At 25.7% G+C, this 19,693-nt stretch overlaps 1 protein-coding gene across 1 annotated transcript; it reads left to right on the top strand.

Moving 5' to 3' along the window:
• The first annotated feature begins 3,742 nt into the window (after positions 1 to 3,742).
• LOC124945521 (aspartic acid-rich protein-like) lies at positions 3,743 to 5,587 on the top strand. The gene is made up of 6 exons (XM_047485972.1): positions 3,743 to 4,214; positions 4,598 to 4,698; positions 4,806 to 4,903; positions 4,986 to 5,182; positions 5,255 to 5,322; positions 5,396 to 5,587. The coding sequence occupies exons 1-6, from the start codon at positions 3,890 to 3,892 to the stop codon at positions 5,417 to 5,419; spliced, it is 813 nt and encodes a 270-aa protein (XP_047341928.1). The 5' UTR covers positions 3,743 to 3,889; the 3' UTR covers positions 5,420 to 5,587.
• The last annotated feature ends 14,106 nt before the right edge of the window (positions 5,588 to 19,693 follow it).

The raw sequence follows: 19,693 nt of genomic DNA, 5'->3' as shown, positions 1-19,693 counted from the left end.
TAAAGCCTTTGTCATGGATTCAAATAAACAATATTAAAGGGTCGTTATAATTACTCCGAAATAAATTCTAAACAAAGAAAAAAAATATTATGATGAAGATAATGATCGACATAAGATTGATCATGATGATCAGAGCAGCCACCAAATCCATTGGGCTTAGACACATTAGTATATAATAATTTTGTATTTATAGCCCGGAAAAATTTTGTCACAAAAAAGTTGAAGTTCAATAAATTTTAACATTTTAAGTGTCAATAATATTTTAATAAAAATAATATTTTAAGAGATTCACACAAAAAATATATATTGACATTTTGAATTAATTACAATAATAATTAATTTTTGTGATAAAATTTAAATAATATTTTAAGATTTAATCAAATTATAATTTGATTAAAAGAAATTATATTTCAAATTAATTAGGAAGATTATACATTTTGATGAAAGAGTCGTCAATTAATTTTTAATCTAAAAATTAATAAAAAAAAATGTTTTGTAAATGTATACAAACGCACTTGGAGTTGCCTGCTATCAACTGTTGTCTTCCTCTCACAAGAAGGGACAAAACAATATTTTTTTAAATGACTGTTTTGCACACTCCATGTGAGGGAACATGGGAAGCAGTAAATAGTTGAGAGCAGATGATCATATACCATACAAACATATATTTGACCAGATATTATTTTAAGTTCGGTGTTTGGTGATACTCGAGAAAGAAATTTCGCACTATATCATTAGTACCCGTTAAATACGTTCTCTATTTCATAAAATCTTGGTTTTAAAAAATTAGTTTTATTACGTTTTATTTAACCAATTATTTTTCAAGTCCTAGACATGCACATGTTTTTCTTGCATTGAAAAATAATATTTACATGTTGATACCTACAATTGACGTCGACAATTGTTGAGTAAAGCACCTAAAAAATATTAGTTTAATGCATTAGAATTTAGAAATAAATCCCAAACAAACTCTTATCAAAATATTTTTTGTGAAAATATTCTAATTATATATAGAGAGAGAGATTTTTAGAAAAAAATTTAGGGCTTCTAATTAAAAAAATGAAATTAAAAATCCCCAAACAAACGGCCTTACGATCGGTCCTCTCAGTCGAGGGCTAAAACCCCTTAGTCCTAGATCGAGACCTCTCAGTCGGATACGGAGAGCTCTCAGTCCTGGGCTAGGAATCCTCAGTCGGGTGCGGAGGTTGAGGTGCGGAAAGCTCTCGGTTGGGTGTGGGAAACTCTCGGTCCTAGGCTAGGAATCCTTGGCCAAGTGCAAAGAGCTTTCGATCGAAGTGTAGGAAGCTCTAGCTCTCGGTCATTGACTATGAATCATCAGTCGGGTCTCGACTTGAATGGAACCCAGGTCGATCCCTCAGACGGACGTCAAGAACATCAAACTACATGTTTGATAATTTTGATTGGAGCCTTAATCCTTCGATCCAAATGCATGGAGAGCTTCATATAGTCCCAAAGGTCATTTATAACATTATCCCAATGCATCATTCGATCGAGATAATGTTCCATTCAAATCAAACAGTTTTAAGGCAAAAAACGTGTTTTTGAATTTTAAGGTTTAATGAAGTGTAAGGAGCTTGTCAATAGTTTCCTTATACCTCATAGAACCAAATGAAACCAAAACATTAATATTGACTGTTTATTTTAACTAATTCAAGAACTGAAATTTTCATTTTTATAAAAAAAATTAGTTTTTGATCAAATATGATCGGGCTTGTTTAGAAATGGTCTGAATATACTCTTAACATCCTTAGAAACGTGTTAGAAAGGTTTTTTGTTCGCTGTTTTTGAGTTATAACTCTAACTCAATAACATAAACCCGATTTCGAATATTTTCAAAATCAAATTTGGGTACTTTTGATTTAGATTGATTGATTTAGTTTAACTTTGACATGAAGCTTGTAATGATCTTATGATCGATTTTCAATCAAAAAATTGAATAATCAAGCAATATATAAAACTGGTCAAACTGAAATGTAAAAAATTCAATTTGAATCCTAAATCGAATTACATAATGATTAGAAACTTATTGTGAGTTGGAAAACACTCCTAAACTCTTTTAGGAACTTCGCAAATGCTTAAACCCGAGCTTTACAGCATACAAAGTTTCAACGTTTTCAAGAAAAACTTGAAAATTTTAATGGCGAATTTGGTATGGGATTGATTGAGAGCTCGGGATTGTGATCATTGCCTTCAGTTTGCCAAGAGGGAGATATTTATAGCCTCACAAGGTCGGTTGATCAATCAAGTAGATCGAATTTCAGACAATACAACATTAATGACTTGCCTATTCTTCATCTATTTAATTGGTATATGCGATGATGAAGCCTATGATTGTAGGTGAAATGATCACTGTGTTAAGGTAATCATTTCAGCTTTCGAATCAGCCGTTTTTATTGAGTGTCGGTCGAGTTCCACTTTTGAAAAATAAAAAAAAAATGGCCGATGATGATGGTTGTTCGTCGCGCGGAAGAAGACAAACTAGAGCAGAAACGACGTCATTTCGAGCTAAAATGCGAACGCCTGGGCGTTCCGTTTGCATTCTGTCAGCGCTCCGTTGCATCTAGGTGTTCCGTCAGCATCTAGGCTAACAACGTCGAAGCACGCGTTAGTTGATCCAGTGATGCGCGATAGTTCTTCTCCTTCATTGCAGCGGGCCTCCGCAGTCATTTATTAGTCGTCGGATGAAGCCTGAGCGCTCATCCGATGGATGTAGAGTCTGTTGCACTGAATTTTTCCGATTTCGACTGTAGCAGATTACGCTTCATTCGAGTGTTAGGGCTTGTTTGAAATTGATTTTTTTTTTATCTATTTGACTTTATTTTTTACCTAAAACATATTTTAAATAGACAAAACATTTTGTCTATTTATTTTTTTTTTATTTTTAAAATTTTATAAATAATTAATTTGGGATAAAATGGATACACCATTTATCTTAAATTATTAATTTTAATATTTTTTACCTCTTAAAATTAATTTGAGATAAAATCGATACTCTTTATTTCAAATTATTTTATTTATTTTTCTTGGTCAATATTTTAATTAATTAAGATTTAATCACATCAATACTTATTCCCAATAATTATTGAATTGACTTTAATTTTAATTATTTAGACTTTAGTTATTTAAAATAATTAAAATTTATAAATCAAGTAAATAAAATTTTAATGTTTATAATATTTAAATAAAAAAAATAATCTAGTCAATTAAATGATTTAACTCTCTTATCTTGAGATGGTAGGTTCAACTCTTATAATTCTATTTATTTAGATGATATGTTGACCAATTTTTAATAATAAGTAATTCTATATAAACTTATAATAACATGTAGATGAGTTTTCTTTTTTTCTAATTGCTTTTTAGTGTGTTGGATAGTGTAAAATTTATTTGCATTTATAGTTTTTGTCTAGAGTATTTTATACGCTTAATTCTTTCATTGACTTATTTAGTAAAATCGTGCAGGCCTATTTACTTCTGTTTATTTACAACAACTATTCAAAATTTATTGGATGCTGACGCCTTTATATATTCACCTAATCTGGATTTTCCTTTTTACATTTTTGTCTTTTTTTTTTTTACTTTCTTTGTTTTTACTGATTTTTTATATTATTTCAATTAACTTACTTGTTTGTAATCATTAATAAAATAAAATTCCTTATTAAAAAAAATAGTTATTTCAGAATTGTTTAATTTATTACATGTCAAGATCATAAAGAATTTGATTATGATGGATTGAAAAAGTATTGCAAAGAGACGAGAGTACAGCAAATACTCTCTCTCACACACTCACACACACGCACTAATAGATCATCCGATATCGGAGGAAATTCAATTCAATCCTCCAATACTGTAATTGAATTGATTCAATCAAATGGACATATGGCAGAAAGCAAAGAATCTGGCTGAAGAAGCCGCGAAAAGGACTCAAACCCTTACTACATCCACTAGAATCGCCGATATCGTCTCCGAGACGGCGAAACGATCCAAGGAGTTCGCCGCCGAGGCAAAAGCTGTTGCTGACCACCGCATTAAGTCCCTTACTGATCAGATCCCTTCCATTACTCTTCTCAATGCATCATCTCCTTTCTCCGATGATCCAATTCCTCTAGATCTTGAGAAATTCGGCATCACTGACGATCTCAGACAGTTCGCACGAGGATTTACGGTCACAACGTTTCAGAATTTTCCTATTCATGGTAATCATACTTCATTTTCAAATTTAGTGGATCTTGAAATAGTTAGAATTCATCCTTACATCAGATTCGAACTCTTAAGGAATCCAGGTTCAATTTTGTTTGAGATTCGGTCTGGAATTTGAATATTCTATTACATCATCTGAATTATTAGTATTATTATTAAGCATGAAGTAGCTTTGGATGATTGGATCAGTTCATAAACTCTTACTTCAGATTCTTCCTTGTTCCAAAGTTGTTGTGGTTCAATTTTGTTTGAGATTCTGTCTGGAATTCGAATATTCTATTACATCATCTGAATTATTAGTATTATTAAGCATGAAGTAGCTTTGGATGATTGGATCAATTCATAAACTCTTATTTAACTTGTTTCATTTGATTTATAGATGATTCCGTAGTTTCTGATGTGCCAACATTATCAAATGTGAGGCAAGATCTAACAGATTGGCAGCAGAAACATGCATCTCTTGTTCTCACCACTGTCAAGGTAATCTAACTTTAGAAAGTTTATTTCTAGATTACATGCTTCAAAATGACAAATGAACAAAAGCAGAGGATATGGATTTGAACTCTGAACTGTTACATTATTTCTAGGAAATTTCGAGACTAAGATATGAATTATGCCCTCGTCATATGAAAGATGGAAGATTCTGGAGGATATATTTCACCCTTGTGAGCAGTCATGTGTCTCCGTAAGTAACTGGGATTCAATTTACAACATTCATTTTAACTCTCTTAAGTACTTTGATTGTTCATCCTTATTGCTAAAATCAGGTACGAGAAGGAGTACAATGAGGAGATTCAAGCGAAGGAAGCCGAAGCTCAAAGAGTTGAGAAAAGTGATACAATTGAAGAGGGTGATAAATCTGGAGGAGGAACAGCTGTGAATCAGAAAAGTTTAAGATCAACTTCATCCACAGCTGATGAGGACTTGGATTCATTTCTTTTGGGTGATATTGATGATGCTGCAGGTGGGTTTAGTTTGTTGTATAACAAAATACGCTTCAACTTATGTTCGGTTGATTATATTTTCGTAATTGCAGATGGTGAAGACAATTTTGAGGACGACGACGATGATGATGATGATGATTTTGACAAGATAGACAGTTTGGTAAGTGAATAGTTTGCATTTTACAACAGCCTTAGCTTAATTCTTCAAATTAATTTTTCAAACATCTATGCAGGATGCTGAGGATGATAGGATATAACGAGGTCTATTTTCTGTTATTAGTGAATTCTATATGTTTTTTTCATATGATATTATTACGTGTTATTGGATGTTCTTATAGACAGTTGTTTTGTTATGCTTTGTGTGATATTATGTCATTTACCTATTCACTTTAATGTAAATATAGGTAAGCATGCTTTCTTTTTTATGTATTATTTCTTGATGCCAATTTTATTATTTTTAATGTACAGATAGTAAGCTATCAAAAATACCAAAACAAAACAAAAATGTCCATTCCATTACAACAGGGATGCATTCATCAGAGAGCAAAACAAGTGATTGAGTCGAAAATTTTGCAAAAAATATCTTTCGGTTCTGTTCGAAAAATTGATTTAGGTTTATCTAACATCTTCTTTTAAAAAATATGGGACATTTATGTCATTGTCTTATTGATCTATTCTTATTAAAAAAATGACTACTAATAGTAAATATGTTTAATTTTTAAAATAATATATATAGATTAACTAGAGTTACAGTTATTTTATAACCACTGTATAAACTAAATTTATTAGTCCTCCAAAAATATATGAAGATTTATGGACTGTTAAAACTTATTGGAAGAATAACATTACAAAACAATAACAAAAAATGTTTTATGTCCCAGGTTCTTAATAGAACAATGGTCGGTTCGATTCTCAATTAACACGTCTTAAGTTGAAATGAGTGTCGTTATAACTTCTTATATTAAAACGTCTTAAGTTGAAGTGAGTAATATATATTGTTAATAAACGATTTGTAGTAGAGACTACCATTCGGTGGGCACATAGGACAACATTTCCGGTTTTTTTCTTAGTTTCTTTAAGAAGTAAACTATAATGACGACTCTCGAAGTCAATTAGGTCGGTACATTCGCTTGTGTGCCGACCTAAAAATTGTACGGACCAATTAAAAATGCCTATGCTAGATAACTCTATTTTTGGTTGCTCATATAATTTCATCTTTTATATAGAAGATTATAAATCAATGAGTTCTATAACATAGCTTCGTCTACAATATCAAACACTTTTTTCTTAAAAAATGTCCGGGTCTTCGTACACTTAAAGACGGGACATTCAAAAATAACCTTAATACAAAACATGGATGAAAAAAAATGCCTACAGTTATATTATGATAATTTACATGTAATAATATCCTCTTAATATTTCAATAATTAAATTTAGTTAAAACGAACACTTGGTCTGCTCTGCCCTAGTGGCACAATCTATAAGAAAAAAAAGAACTCTTATATGTTTCTCAAATCACCTGTTTAACCTAAAATAATTTTAGATAAATAATAATTTCATATTAATAATTTATTTTTAAAAAATACATTATGTTTTCATAAAGAAAATATATAATCATTTTTAGTTACAGAAATTCTGACTAACATAGGGATGGGGGATGGCGTTGGGCCGACCCTACTTGAGACTCTGCAAAAGATATCAAATTCTTAAGATAGATTCAAATTCTTGATTAGAGTATTCAAACATAGTCGATTAGAGTATTCAAACATAGTCGGGTGATCGGAGGTACACAAATATCATTTCCGTCTAATTCCGGGTAAAATAGGAAAAAAATCGCAACTAACGGAACAATTTGGATCGAAAATTGCGGCAAATTATAATTGTATCCCTGCCCTATGTAGTTATAGCTATATGCAAATATTTTAATAATTTATCTTATATATATTTGTGATACATTAATATGACATTTGTCATTTTGAAGCAAGTCATTGAAATATATATATTTGTGAAACTTTAACATGACATTAGCCTAAAAATAATAAGTTTGTCAAATTCTCAAACAATTTTCTGCCCTAAAAGACTCAATACCCCTCCAATATGCTTCAATTTTCGAACAATTTTAATTTGGTTGGTCTTTGTTAATTGATCGAAATTTTGAAATAGAGTTGAGTTTGAATACAAAAATATTAACAAATTTATTTTAAAATAATTTTTTTTGACAAATATTTCATCATAATATTGATTTAAATGAGATAATATTTATAAATATATATAACTTAATTATTCACATTATAAATATGAAATTATAATTGTATTTATTATAATTTATAAAACAAAAAATATAAATTTCAATTTCAATTTTGATTCAAACCCTAATTCCAAACACATGAACCAAAACTTTCACCCCACATCAAACAATCTAGATCTCTACTTATTTACAGATGTTGATCAGCTATATATCTACCTCAAATTAGATTGATCTGAAGTCTTCTACTTCATCTTTTGAGAAATGTTTATTTTAATAAGAAGCTTCCTTCATATCAATTATCAAGTGCATGCATAATGAATGGAATTCGAATATCTTTAATATATTCAAGCCAAAAAATAATAATATCTTTAATATAAACTCATTGATAGCAAGCATGCGTGTATGGGCATTCATTCTTTATATGATCATTTGTCCACATCCATCCATCCAATTTACACAAATTCCTCTTGTCCATTTTACAATTATATATATATATATATATATATATATATATATATATATATATATATATATATATATATATATATATATATATATATATACTTTCTATTTTAGTAGGCGATATTAACAAACTTCAAATTGTGAATAAATATATATATATATATATATATATATATATATATATACTTTCTATTTTAGTAGGCGATATTAACAAACTTCAAATTGTGAATAAATGTTTTTTATTGAGTAAACTAACACAATCATACCATGACAAGAGAAATGATTTGGGAGAGGAAATTTGTGAAAGAGAATATGTGACGTAATCTGATTCGCTGAAATAATAACAATTTTTTTTTAATTCTCTTTCATCACCCTTTATTCTTTTTCTAACCATCACAGTGATGTAGTGACAAATCATTTTTTCTCCCGTGATAATTCCATTTCAATTTGATGTATTCTTATTGAGAATTGAATGAATGATTTTTGTTATCTCAAGCAATCCTTACCACTTAAGAGCTTTTTTTATTCATAAAACATGAAGTAGGTTAATGTTGTCCAAGAGACTATGATATGAAGACCGTAGTAGCTGTTAAGGGTCAACCATAAAAGCAAACAAACTAACATACATCACCAAAATTAGCTAAACCCAACATAGTCAAAATGATTGGACCTTGATTTGTGAAGAGCATTCGAAATTGAATAACAAACCAAAATTGTCGTTTGGTTGGGAAAACATGTCATTATATGAGATTCGCTTCGACACACATTTTCCTAAAAATTACACAACTTTTACAAACTCCCGTTTAAGCAGGGTCTAGGGATGAACGTAGATAATAGCCGATAAGCCCTACCCTAGATAAATTCTTAAATATGTTTGGTTAATAGCTTCTTTAATTCTAAATATTTCATATACTACAAAAAAAAATGGTCCATTAGTAACTTATTTTTGCAACTTAAATATAATTAATACATTCTTTGAGAATATGTAACTTAAATTATAACATAAATTCTAAATAGTGGAAATATTGTAACATTTTTTACATTAATTGATTGTTGATAAAAAAAATTAAAAGCTTCAAATAAATTATTGTTAAACAAGTCACTAAAGAGGGAATAATGTTTTATTAATTAAAATAGTACAATTTTTTATAACAAGTAATCATTACAACTTTTAAAGCCACATTAATAGAGAGATAATACAAATAATATTGTTAATATTTTAACTACCATATATATATAAATATTCCAACGCTTCCATCCACTTTTATAATTATAATGTTTTATTCCAATAAAAAATAAATAATAAGTGACCATAAAAGTTGGAAACTCTAATCTTATCTTATTGTGCAACTAAGTTTGTGTTAAATATTATTAACACTAATATGTAACTTGTTTCGCAACAAAACTATAATTATATGTTGCCAAATGAAGTTACAAATATAAGACAATATAATTTGATTTATTATTTATTTTATTAAGATGCTTTCATTCTTAATTAATTCTTAATTAATTTTAAAATTTATTAATTATATGTTAAATAAAAATTCAATATGTTTTGCATTAAAAAAAAAAACTGTTTTACTTTACAATTTTTTTTGCAAGTTTAAAATAAAAAGTAAATTAAACTACTTTTAAATATATTTTGAATTATTTCTAAACTAATTTTGTTATTTATCTTGCATTACATATAATTGAATATAATCTTCTAACTTATTTCGTAATCAAATTTAAAAACTTATTTTGTATTAATAAAATGTTAATTTTATAATTTTTTTCGCAACTTTCATTTAAAGTAAAATTGCAAAATAAATTGTATTTATAATTTTGGAAATGAAAAGAAAAAGAAAAAACTTAATAATTAATTAGTTTAAAAAATTGCATAATATTACATAACTATGAATATGTGAAACTAAAAAGTTTACAAATAAACAAGACATGTTTATATATATAATAAGTTTTTAATTAAATTGTTTGACATATGTTTAAAATCAAGGTAAATATTTTTTTTGGATCATAATTTTTTTTTTGGATAGAGTAATAATCGGAATAGATATAACTAATGTAGGGGAGAATTAAGGTAGCTTCTAAGAGACATGGTATTATGTAGCTTAGAATATTTTTTTATTCAATAATTTGAATGTGTACATAACTTGTAATTTCAATGCTATTTATCAATTGTTATAAAACTAATATTGGAATTTAAGTTGAATAGTTATTGACATATTGTTTAATTTATATTTGTTGTTTCATTTAGAAATAATAGTAATTTATTTTGTATTAAATTTATTATAGAGTTATTTTGTAACTTGTTTTACAATGTTAATACAAATTCAAATTGCAATTTTTGTTTTATATATAAAAATATATATATAATTAATTGTATATTACATTATTTTATTGAATAAGAATCAATGAAATTTAAATTTATCTATAAACTTATTATTTATAAATTTATTAACTTAATTCTTAATTATTTATACATATTGTACGGAGTATCCATTTATTTTTGTATATAATTATTTATTATAAATTAATTATACTAATTTTGCAAAAGAATAATAATAATAAAAAATAAATAGTTATAGAATAAGTAAAATTAATAATATTAAAATTAGATATAAGCAACTTGTGTAGGAGCTAACCCATTGGGTTTTTACTAACAATTTTGATAAACAATGTACGTATTGTAACTTTATAAAACTAAATATTGCAATATAAGTTGAATAACAATTGATATGGTATAATCTATCTATTAGTTTCATTTATAAATAAATAAGTAATGTATTTTGCATTATGTATATTAGAGTTATTTGTAATTTGTTTTGTAATAAACGTATCAAATCACAACTGGCCGTGCGACTTTCATATAAAATAAAATTACAATTTGAATTGCATATTTTTGTATAGTTTTCACCTCAATAGCTATTGCTGCTAATTTAAATTAATATACCCTACTTAATTCTTCTATATTTCTTTTACAAATTGTCCCTTAATTCTTTTATATAAAATCTATCCATCTCTATTTTCTTTCTAATTCATTTTTTATTTTATATTTTTAATTAGTATAATCGTCAACTTAATTATGTAGATAATAATTATAATTAATTTGATGTATGTTTGATTGAATATACAATCTTGAGAATTTATCAATTAGCATTAATTAGTTTTTTTTTCTTGAGTTTTGTAATTTTTACCTTCCAATTGTTTAATAAAAACATTTAATTTGAATAGTTATTAGTTAAGTTTATCTTAAAATTTTTATAAATTATGTTTGCGAGTTTATCATTCAGTTATTTATTTAAATAATATTTTATAATAAATTATATATAGGCAGTGACGGATCTACGTAGAGGCTCGGGTGGTTAAAGTCCACTCCGAAAAGAAATATTATTAATATTTTTTTATTGTTCAAATTTGACGATGCCAGCTAATTTCTTTAAAAAAATATTTATTTAATTATTAAAAAAATATTTATTTAATTATTAAAAAAAATAGTAAAACTTATTTTTATTCACTTTTTTTTTCAAGCCCACCCAAACCTTAAATCTTGGTTTCTCCTGCTTGTAAAAGGAGTATTTTGTAACATTCATTTTAAACGCCAACCATCTATAATTTATCATCAATGTTTTCTAATTTTACACAATTTAGTAACAATGGCTAAGATATATTTGACTGTTTGCTTATTATTTTAATACTCTTTATATCTAGAATGACAAAGGTACATTCTTCAGTTAAACACAACATTTTTTTTATAGTGTACATGGTGCATATGACTATATATATTAATTGACAAAAAGAAAATGAAGATTGGTAATGCAATTTGGGTAGAATGAATAATACAATGAATGAACTTTTCTTCTTATATCATTTTATTTACCTATATCACTCTTAACATAATAAATAAAAATATATATTTTTTAATTTAGTTAAATAAATTTTATAAATACGTTGAGAATTATTTTACTCTGAGATATTTTTAGTGTGAATTAAATTGAAAACTTTTCATATTTTAAACTACTCTTATTTCTCTTCTTAAAGTAACTTATTTTGTTTTATTTCTTTTCTTAAAGTAACTTAATTCGTTTTAATTCTAGTTAGCTTAAAAATATAATAACATAGTCATTACTAATATTATAAACCCTCCAAATAACCTTTGTCTCGGCACAATTTTATTTTTATTTTTTTCCTCTTTTGGTCCTTACTTTTCTTGTTTCTTGCTCTTTTGTTGTTTTGTCTCTTTTGTTTCTTCTTCTTTGTTTCTGGATTCTTTTATCAGTATTATTATTTTGGTCGTATTATTATAAATTATCCTATATAAGAATATTTATATTAATTTATTTTAAAAATGGTAATAATAAAATAAGTGTTTCTTACTATATACACAACCCTCCATAATTTTGAAAATACAATTGGCGGAATGCAGATTACAAATACAGTGTGCTCCACCACGCCCACCGGAATTTTGAGAAATAAAAAATAAATAAATGAAAATAATAAAAGGATTCATTTATTATTCATGTACTAATTAGATCTGAATTATTCTTTAAGATCTGAAATTTTATTATTTTCAATGTTTCTCCATTCCCATGTCCCAATCTTATAAGACATAGTTTGCTGAGTTTTTCAGTTTTGTGACTTTTTTTTTATTAATTTGTAATAATAAAATATAATATTTTAAAATAATGAAACAAATTTTTGTTATTCTATATTATTTTTGTTAAATTTGTGAAAATAACCTAACAAAAATATTTTAATACAAAATGATCATGATCAAAACAGTTAAAATTTAAATTCGACTTTTAAAATTTTATGATTCTACATTTCAAACAAAATTAACAAGTGAAATTTAAATAAATTTTTATGGTCTTAGGATTTTAAATTTATGAGCTTTAAATTTTACAAGCTTATAAATTATTTCAATTTTACAATTTTCTAATAATAAAGCGAATTTATATTTACAAATTCAAAATAAGTTATTATATTTTAAAATAAATAAACTCATATAATTAATTTTATAACTATTACTCCTTCATGTTTTAATATTATTTTTTTAAGTAATATTTTTTAAAATTAAATTATTAAAATTTGAAATAATTATAAATTTTTCGTTTTACAAATTATAATTGATCATTTATCTTAAATAAACTCTCAACTTTAATTGTATTAACGTGTGATGAATAGAGTTAACAATAATTACATTCAAAATTAAAAAATTAAATTCATATTTTTTATTATTTTTTAAAACTTATAATTACATTCAAAATTAAAAAAAAAAATTAAATTCATATTTTTTATTTTTTTTTTAAATAACTTACAATCTTTTTTTTCAAAATTAAAGTAACAAAATAGACATAGATCTTGATAATATATTAAAGTAGTTGACTCAATTCTAATTTAACATCTACATAACTTTATTGAATATGATCATACTGTTTTTTTACCTTAAATTAAAAAAAAAAATTATTTACTTCCCACAATTATGATAATGTTTCAACTCAAAACGTTACCGATAAAATTAAATTCGTGATCATTTACTCCTACTATTAAAATTAGTTATAAATTATAAACTAAAAAAACATCGTTAATAAATAGAAAGTACGGCCATGTGGCGTGCACAAATTGGTACAAGACACGTGTGAGGACGTGGCATTAGTAAAAGCGGTGATAGACGACACGTGGCTCCCCTTTCACATGCAATGTTGGCATGTAGTCTTATTATTGTATGAATTATTTCATTTTATTTTATTATATAATACTCTAATATTTGCAAAGTTATGTAATTCAATAAGAAAATAAATACACACTAAATATAGGGTAAGCAAATTAAAAAATAGATTCCAAGAGATCAATCGAGTTCTGATAAATCAAAAACTTGTTGAACCGATAATAATTGGTTTTAATTTATAGAACTCAGTCATGAGAGATGATAAATATTAAAATATAATATTTTTTATTACCCTCAAACTTATTCCATAGAAGTATGTGGAAATCTTATCCTAAATCCAACTATATTTCGCGTTTTCATCTATCTAAGTTATTATATTCATTAAATAAAATATTAAATTATTTTTATTATTTACTAAAACTAATAGTATTTGAATAATATATTTTTAAAAAATCAACTTTTTTTTCAAATTATATCATACTAAGTTTAAAAAAAAATCAGTTTTTATCTACAAACCCAATATCAAACGAGCTCTTAGTAAAATTTAAATATAATACAATGATTTTAAATATTTAAATGGTTGTTTTAATTCATTATTTAATTTTAATTTCATATTTAATTTTTTTTTATTATAAGCAAAGTATAATTAATGTTTTGCAATGACTTTTTTTTTATTAAGAATGAAAATCTTTTTGTATCTATTTTTTCTTTTTTAATTTATTTTTATATTTAAATTAATTATATTATTGAACAATTAAACTTGATCAAACATAAAAACATTGTATTACAGTTACATGAAGCTTCGTTCTAGTACCAAAAACTTTTTCATTAATAACATAGATACATATTATTAATATTAATTTTTGAATACATAATTTATTTTAGGAAATAGTTATACATAAATGATCTAATTTTAATTTAAGATTTTCTTAACTGAATTTATATAATATTAAATTATGCCAATTTTATTATTATTTAAAATCACTTACCTAAGTATCTTATCCATATTATATTTATATATTTATGTTATTAAGGATAAATTTTATTTAAATCACTTACCTAAGTACCTATGTAATTATTTAAATTTTCTTATTAGTAACTATTAGTTTCAATGTCAAGAGTCTCTTTTTTTACCTATTAAAATCTTAAATTTAATTCTTATTAAAAATATTTAAATTGAAATAGATAATACACATTTTTTAAATTTAAAATATATATTAATATTTTTACTTGTAAACCAATTAGAAGAGAATGTCAATACCAAAAAATTTGTTAAATCTTTCGGTATTTATGTGGTATGTTGAGTATGTTAAATATCTTTCGGTAATGACTTTAACTACATATTTTTGGGGAAGAGGCAATACCGAAAGCAATGATATAATCTCTCGATATTTTTTATTCAAACACTTAGAATTATTTCGTGTTTTGGGAATGAGGTTAGTACCGAGAGATATTTATAACATCTCTCGGTATTTCATATTCCAACATTTATAATTATTTTCGTGTTTTGGGGATTATGTCAATACCGAAATATATTTAAAAACATCTCTCGGTACTTCCTATTCCAACACTTAAAATTATTTTTGTGTTTTTGAAATGAGATCAATATCGAAAAATTTATATACATCTCTCGATAAACATTCAAATTCTTATTAACGAAATGTTTCTTCTGTCCGATAGATATTCGGTATAATCTGTCGGTAAGGATATTTTTTCACTGATGAATATATTATCTATTTTAGTAAATAAATTTAAATAATAGAAAATTAATATTAACATAATAACTTAATATTCATATCATATAAAACATTCCTACAAGTTATTGAATGCCGTCAACTATTAATTAGATATATAACTATTATATTTTGATTGATTTACAGTTAATAAGTTAACATAAAACTTTTTTTCACTAGTCAAAATTAATATTAAATCATAACATTATGTTGGCATAGTTTTATCATATTAATATATTGATTTTTTTTTGTAAGTTTAAATATATAAATAATATTAATTTAAATTCACATTTTTTTCTTTTTTTATCAAACAAATTTAATTAGAATGTGTGACATGAATGGTTATATATATATATATATATATATATATATATTATTATGTCAAGTTTTAATCGACCACCACTATGCTTAAACCTTGTTAATTAGTGATTAAGACTAATTAATTATTAACTAAGTTGGTATATCCTTTCGATATTTTTGAGGCACAGTCAAGTGATCTGTGCACGTACATATGACGTGTCTCATTTGTCTCCATCACAAGTTTTTATCAGTGTTGGCCTTTATTTTTTTTTGGTCAATTTAATTTTTATTGATATATGAATTACATTATATGTTCCTCAATAATTATTAAAATTTTCAAATAACAATCACTCTATCTTGAAGTTTTCATTTAATATTATTAGTGATCTCATTTATTACAACATTATATATTTATATAATTAAGTTTCAAGAAACCATGATTTAAATAAGTTAGTAAACTCGATCTTATTAAGAAATAAAAATTCAAATAAATGTTTAGTAAATTTTGAAAGAAAAAATAGTTTCCACCTCCACTTAGGGCTTGTTTGAAAAAGTGGTTTTATGATTTTTTTTCTTAAAAATCTTATTTGATAAATAATTTTGAAAAACTTAATTTTGGGGTTAAATTACCAAAATATCTTTATATTTTAATTTTTTTTCTCTTCTTTTTAGAGTTAATAAACGGTAATTTTAGTATTTAAATATACAAAAAAAAAAAAAGTAATTAAATTGTTGAAATAATAGATGAAAGGATGATTGAATTTTGAGATAGAATTCTAAAAAATTCTAACGAGGAATGATATTAATGCCACCCGTGAGGATTTGTGGAATAAGATATTTGCATATTCCTATCAATAATATGATGTAGAGATGCATGATCAAACAAAGTTTACTTCATAGTATTTAGATTTAAGAACTTATTGGAGATGTTGATTCGGCAATGATTGAGATTAAGTGTGTAAATAAATCGATTAAAGCGTTAAAATCATAACAAAATCATTCAAATCGAAACGAAGATCAAACTGAACCGACCAAACTAGATTCTTTATAGTTTTTCTTTTGTCAAACCGATCTCAAAGGTTTTGTTGGTTGGTTTAAAGCCACTAAACGTTTTAAGTAACCGACCATATATATATTTAAAAACCAATGTTTAGGTACGACCGGCTAAAAATTCAACGAGTTCTATCATATATTATGTCTTGATCCAAACCTCTTAATAAATCGTCTTCCTTTTTTAAGACATTCTTGCACCTTAATCTTTTTATGTTCGTGATTTACCGTCTTTGTTTTTCTTCTTTTATTGTATTGAATTAATTTTAATTTTTCTGATGTCACGTTTTGTTTCGTTATAATAATTCTTAATTTTTAATATTTCATTACTTTTTTTAAAAAAAAAATATAAGTTTAAATTTTGAACTATAAGATTAATTTTTTATTGTTAAATTATTATATTTAAAATTATTTTGATTGATCATTTATTAAGTCTTTATATAGGCTATTTATATGTTATTTATATGAGTTTAGGTCTATCAAAAACGCTTTCAAATAAAATTGAAACCGTGATATTTAAATCTTTTAAATCGACTTTAACTCCTTAGACTACCTTATTTTTGTTTAGTTATACTTAAACAACTCTTATTTCACGAGTTCAATTTTCATTAAAATTGTTTACTTAAATAATTCTTATTTATTTTTAAAACTTCATTACATTTTTAAGAAACTATCTAACTTTAAATTTTGAACTATATATATAAAATTAATTTTTTATTGTTAAATTATTATATTTAAAATATTTTGATTGGTCAATTATTAAAAAAAAAGTCTCATCAAAATCAACAACGAACATACATTGTCGGTTTTAGAAAACCCGAGACAGTCAGATAAGTCATATTCAACTAGGGAAGACAATGAGACCGGGTCTTAGGCTGACGTTTCTATCCCCGCCTCATTCTACTATGGTTATTTTTTTACTACCATTATTCGTCGTCTTTTTAATTTTTGAAAAATCCCCGCGCGAGACACTGTTATAATTTTTATATATATTTTTTCTCTTACAGTTCACTAGTTTATTGGTAATAAGAGATGGATATCTCTAATCTCGTTGAGAAATCCTATTAAGATTTGCGCCTGATTAAATAGTTAAGTGTTTACATACAATTTATTTAACCCGCCACATTTATATATATATATATTTATTGATAAATTAATATAAACGAATATTTATAATATATTAAAATTTTATATTATTATAAAAAAATAAACTAAAATATTTTATAATATAAAAAATAAATTAATTTATTTATACTATCATATATTTAATTGTATTTATTATTATTTAAAACATAATTTAACTAAAATTAAAGTTGAAAACACCGTAGAAAATCTTTTAGAAAATGATGAACTGATTAAAATTATACCATTCCTTTTCTTAAATCACTTTTCTTCCCGACCAAATCTCTTAAAGAACTAGTCAGAGTGATAATAAAATATATACATCATATATTATTTATAAGTCTATATCATCTTTAATATTAGCTCATATTATAATATTATTTTTTCGTGGGTTTCATACAAGACCTGCACATAATAGTTGGTGTCACGTTGTCCCTAATTATTTTACAGCAATAGGAAACAATTTTAGCAACATGTTCAGATTACGATCTTGTTAACTAATATAATATATATATTCGTTTCCTATTTTGGTGTATAATTAATTTTATAATTTGATATCTTCCCCATAAGAAGTAGCTAAGATCTATGATTATTTTATAAATAGAGCACTGAATCTTATAAACACCCAAAACCGGCCAAGAAACATAAAATAAAATCCAAAAACAAGATAACATGGGGCCAAAATGGGTACCCGTATGCCCGATACCCGTGGGTACCCGATAGTCGGGTTCGGGTATTTTAAATCGGGTTCGGGGTCAGGGTCGGGCATGGGGAAAGGGAGAAGGTACCCGGTCGGGTACGGGGTCGGGGATGGGGAGTGTGCGAAACCCAAACCCGATACCCGGTTATATTAATATTATTGATTTTTTTTATTAAAGTTTAATGTGTGACTTTTCAAAAATGCTTTATCATTACAAATGTATCATAAATATGCATCATTTAATTTGATCTTATCCACACTTCACTCCAACCATATTCATAAATACACTACACTCCAACTTTAATTATTTTATATTCTCAAAACAATATTTCTCTACATAACTTTAATTTTTATTTTAATAACAAAATATTACTCTCTCTCATAATTCTTCATATTCAATCTCTAGTTTTTTTTTTTCAATGTTCATTCTACTTTTTTTCCACTCTAGTTTATCTTCTTCAAGATTTACAAAAATTATGAGGTAGGTTAGTAATTGTTTTATTTTTATTTTTAATATTTTGATATTACTAATGTTAAAATTATTTATTAAAGTTGTGTTTCTTTTTTTCCAAACTTTATAATCTTATAAGTAATTTAATCGGGTAATGGGGTACCCGTCGGGGATCGGGTACCCGACGAATCGGGGATGGGTATAGAAGTAGAGATACCCGTCGGGTTCGGGGTCGGAGTCGGGTAGTGAAATGAAAATCGGGTTCGGGGATGGGTACTTCACTACCCGTCGGGTAGGGTACCCGTTGCCATCCCTAGGCCAAATCAAGAAAAATAATACAACACCGATAATCGAATGAGATCGTCATCTTAGGTTATCTCGAGATTGAGATTGTGTGAGTTCAAGTCAAACACTAACTCATAATTTATGGCTTCATTCTATCAAATTAATCAAACACTCTTATTTATAACTTCTAAATATTTTAAAATAAAATTTTGATAAAAAAGAAGCCTAAATAAACTATTTTTCAATACACTAACACTACATACAATAAACCTTTTTTTTTTAAATAACCCTAGATTTCAATTATTACATTCAAAATTATGGATAAACTCAAGAATATATATAAGAAAATGTCAACTAAACAACTTCTTAACATTGAAAGGGATTTGAATATCATGTCATTGTCAAATGTCAACTTATATATTCAAGCTACTACCTTTTGTTTTATTTAATAATTTAATTAAATTTTTGCAGCAATTGCCTATTCAAATAAATGCAAGGAATGGGTGAGATCATGG

This window comes from Impatiens glandulifera, chromosome 7 (genome assembly GCF_907164915.1).
Source record: "Impatiens glandulifera chromosome 7, dImpGla2.1, whole genome shotgun sequence".
NCBI classification, from domain to species: domain Eukaryota; kingdom Viridiplantae; phylum Streptophyta; class Magnoliopsida; order Ericales; family Balsaminaceae; genus Impatiens; species Impatiens glandulifera.
Note: the sequence above shows the minus strand (reverse complement) of the source record. Positions and strands in the feature narration are given on the sequence as shown.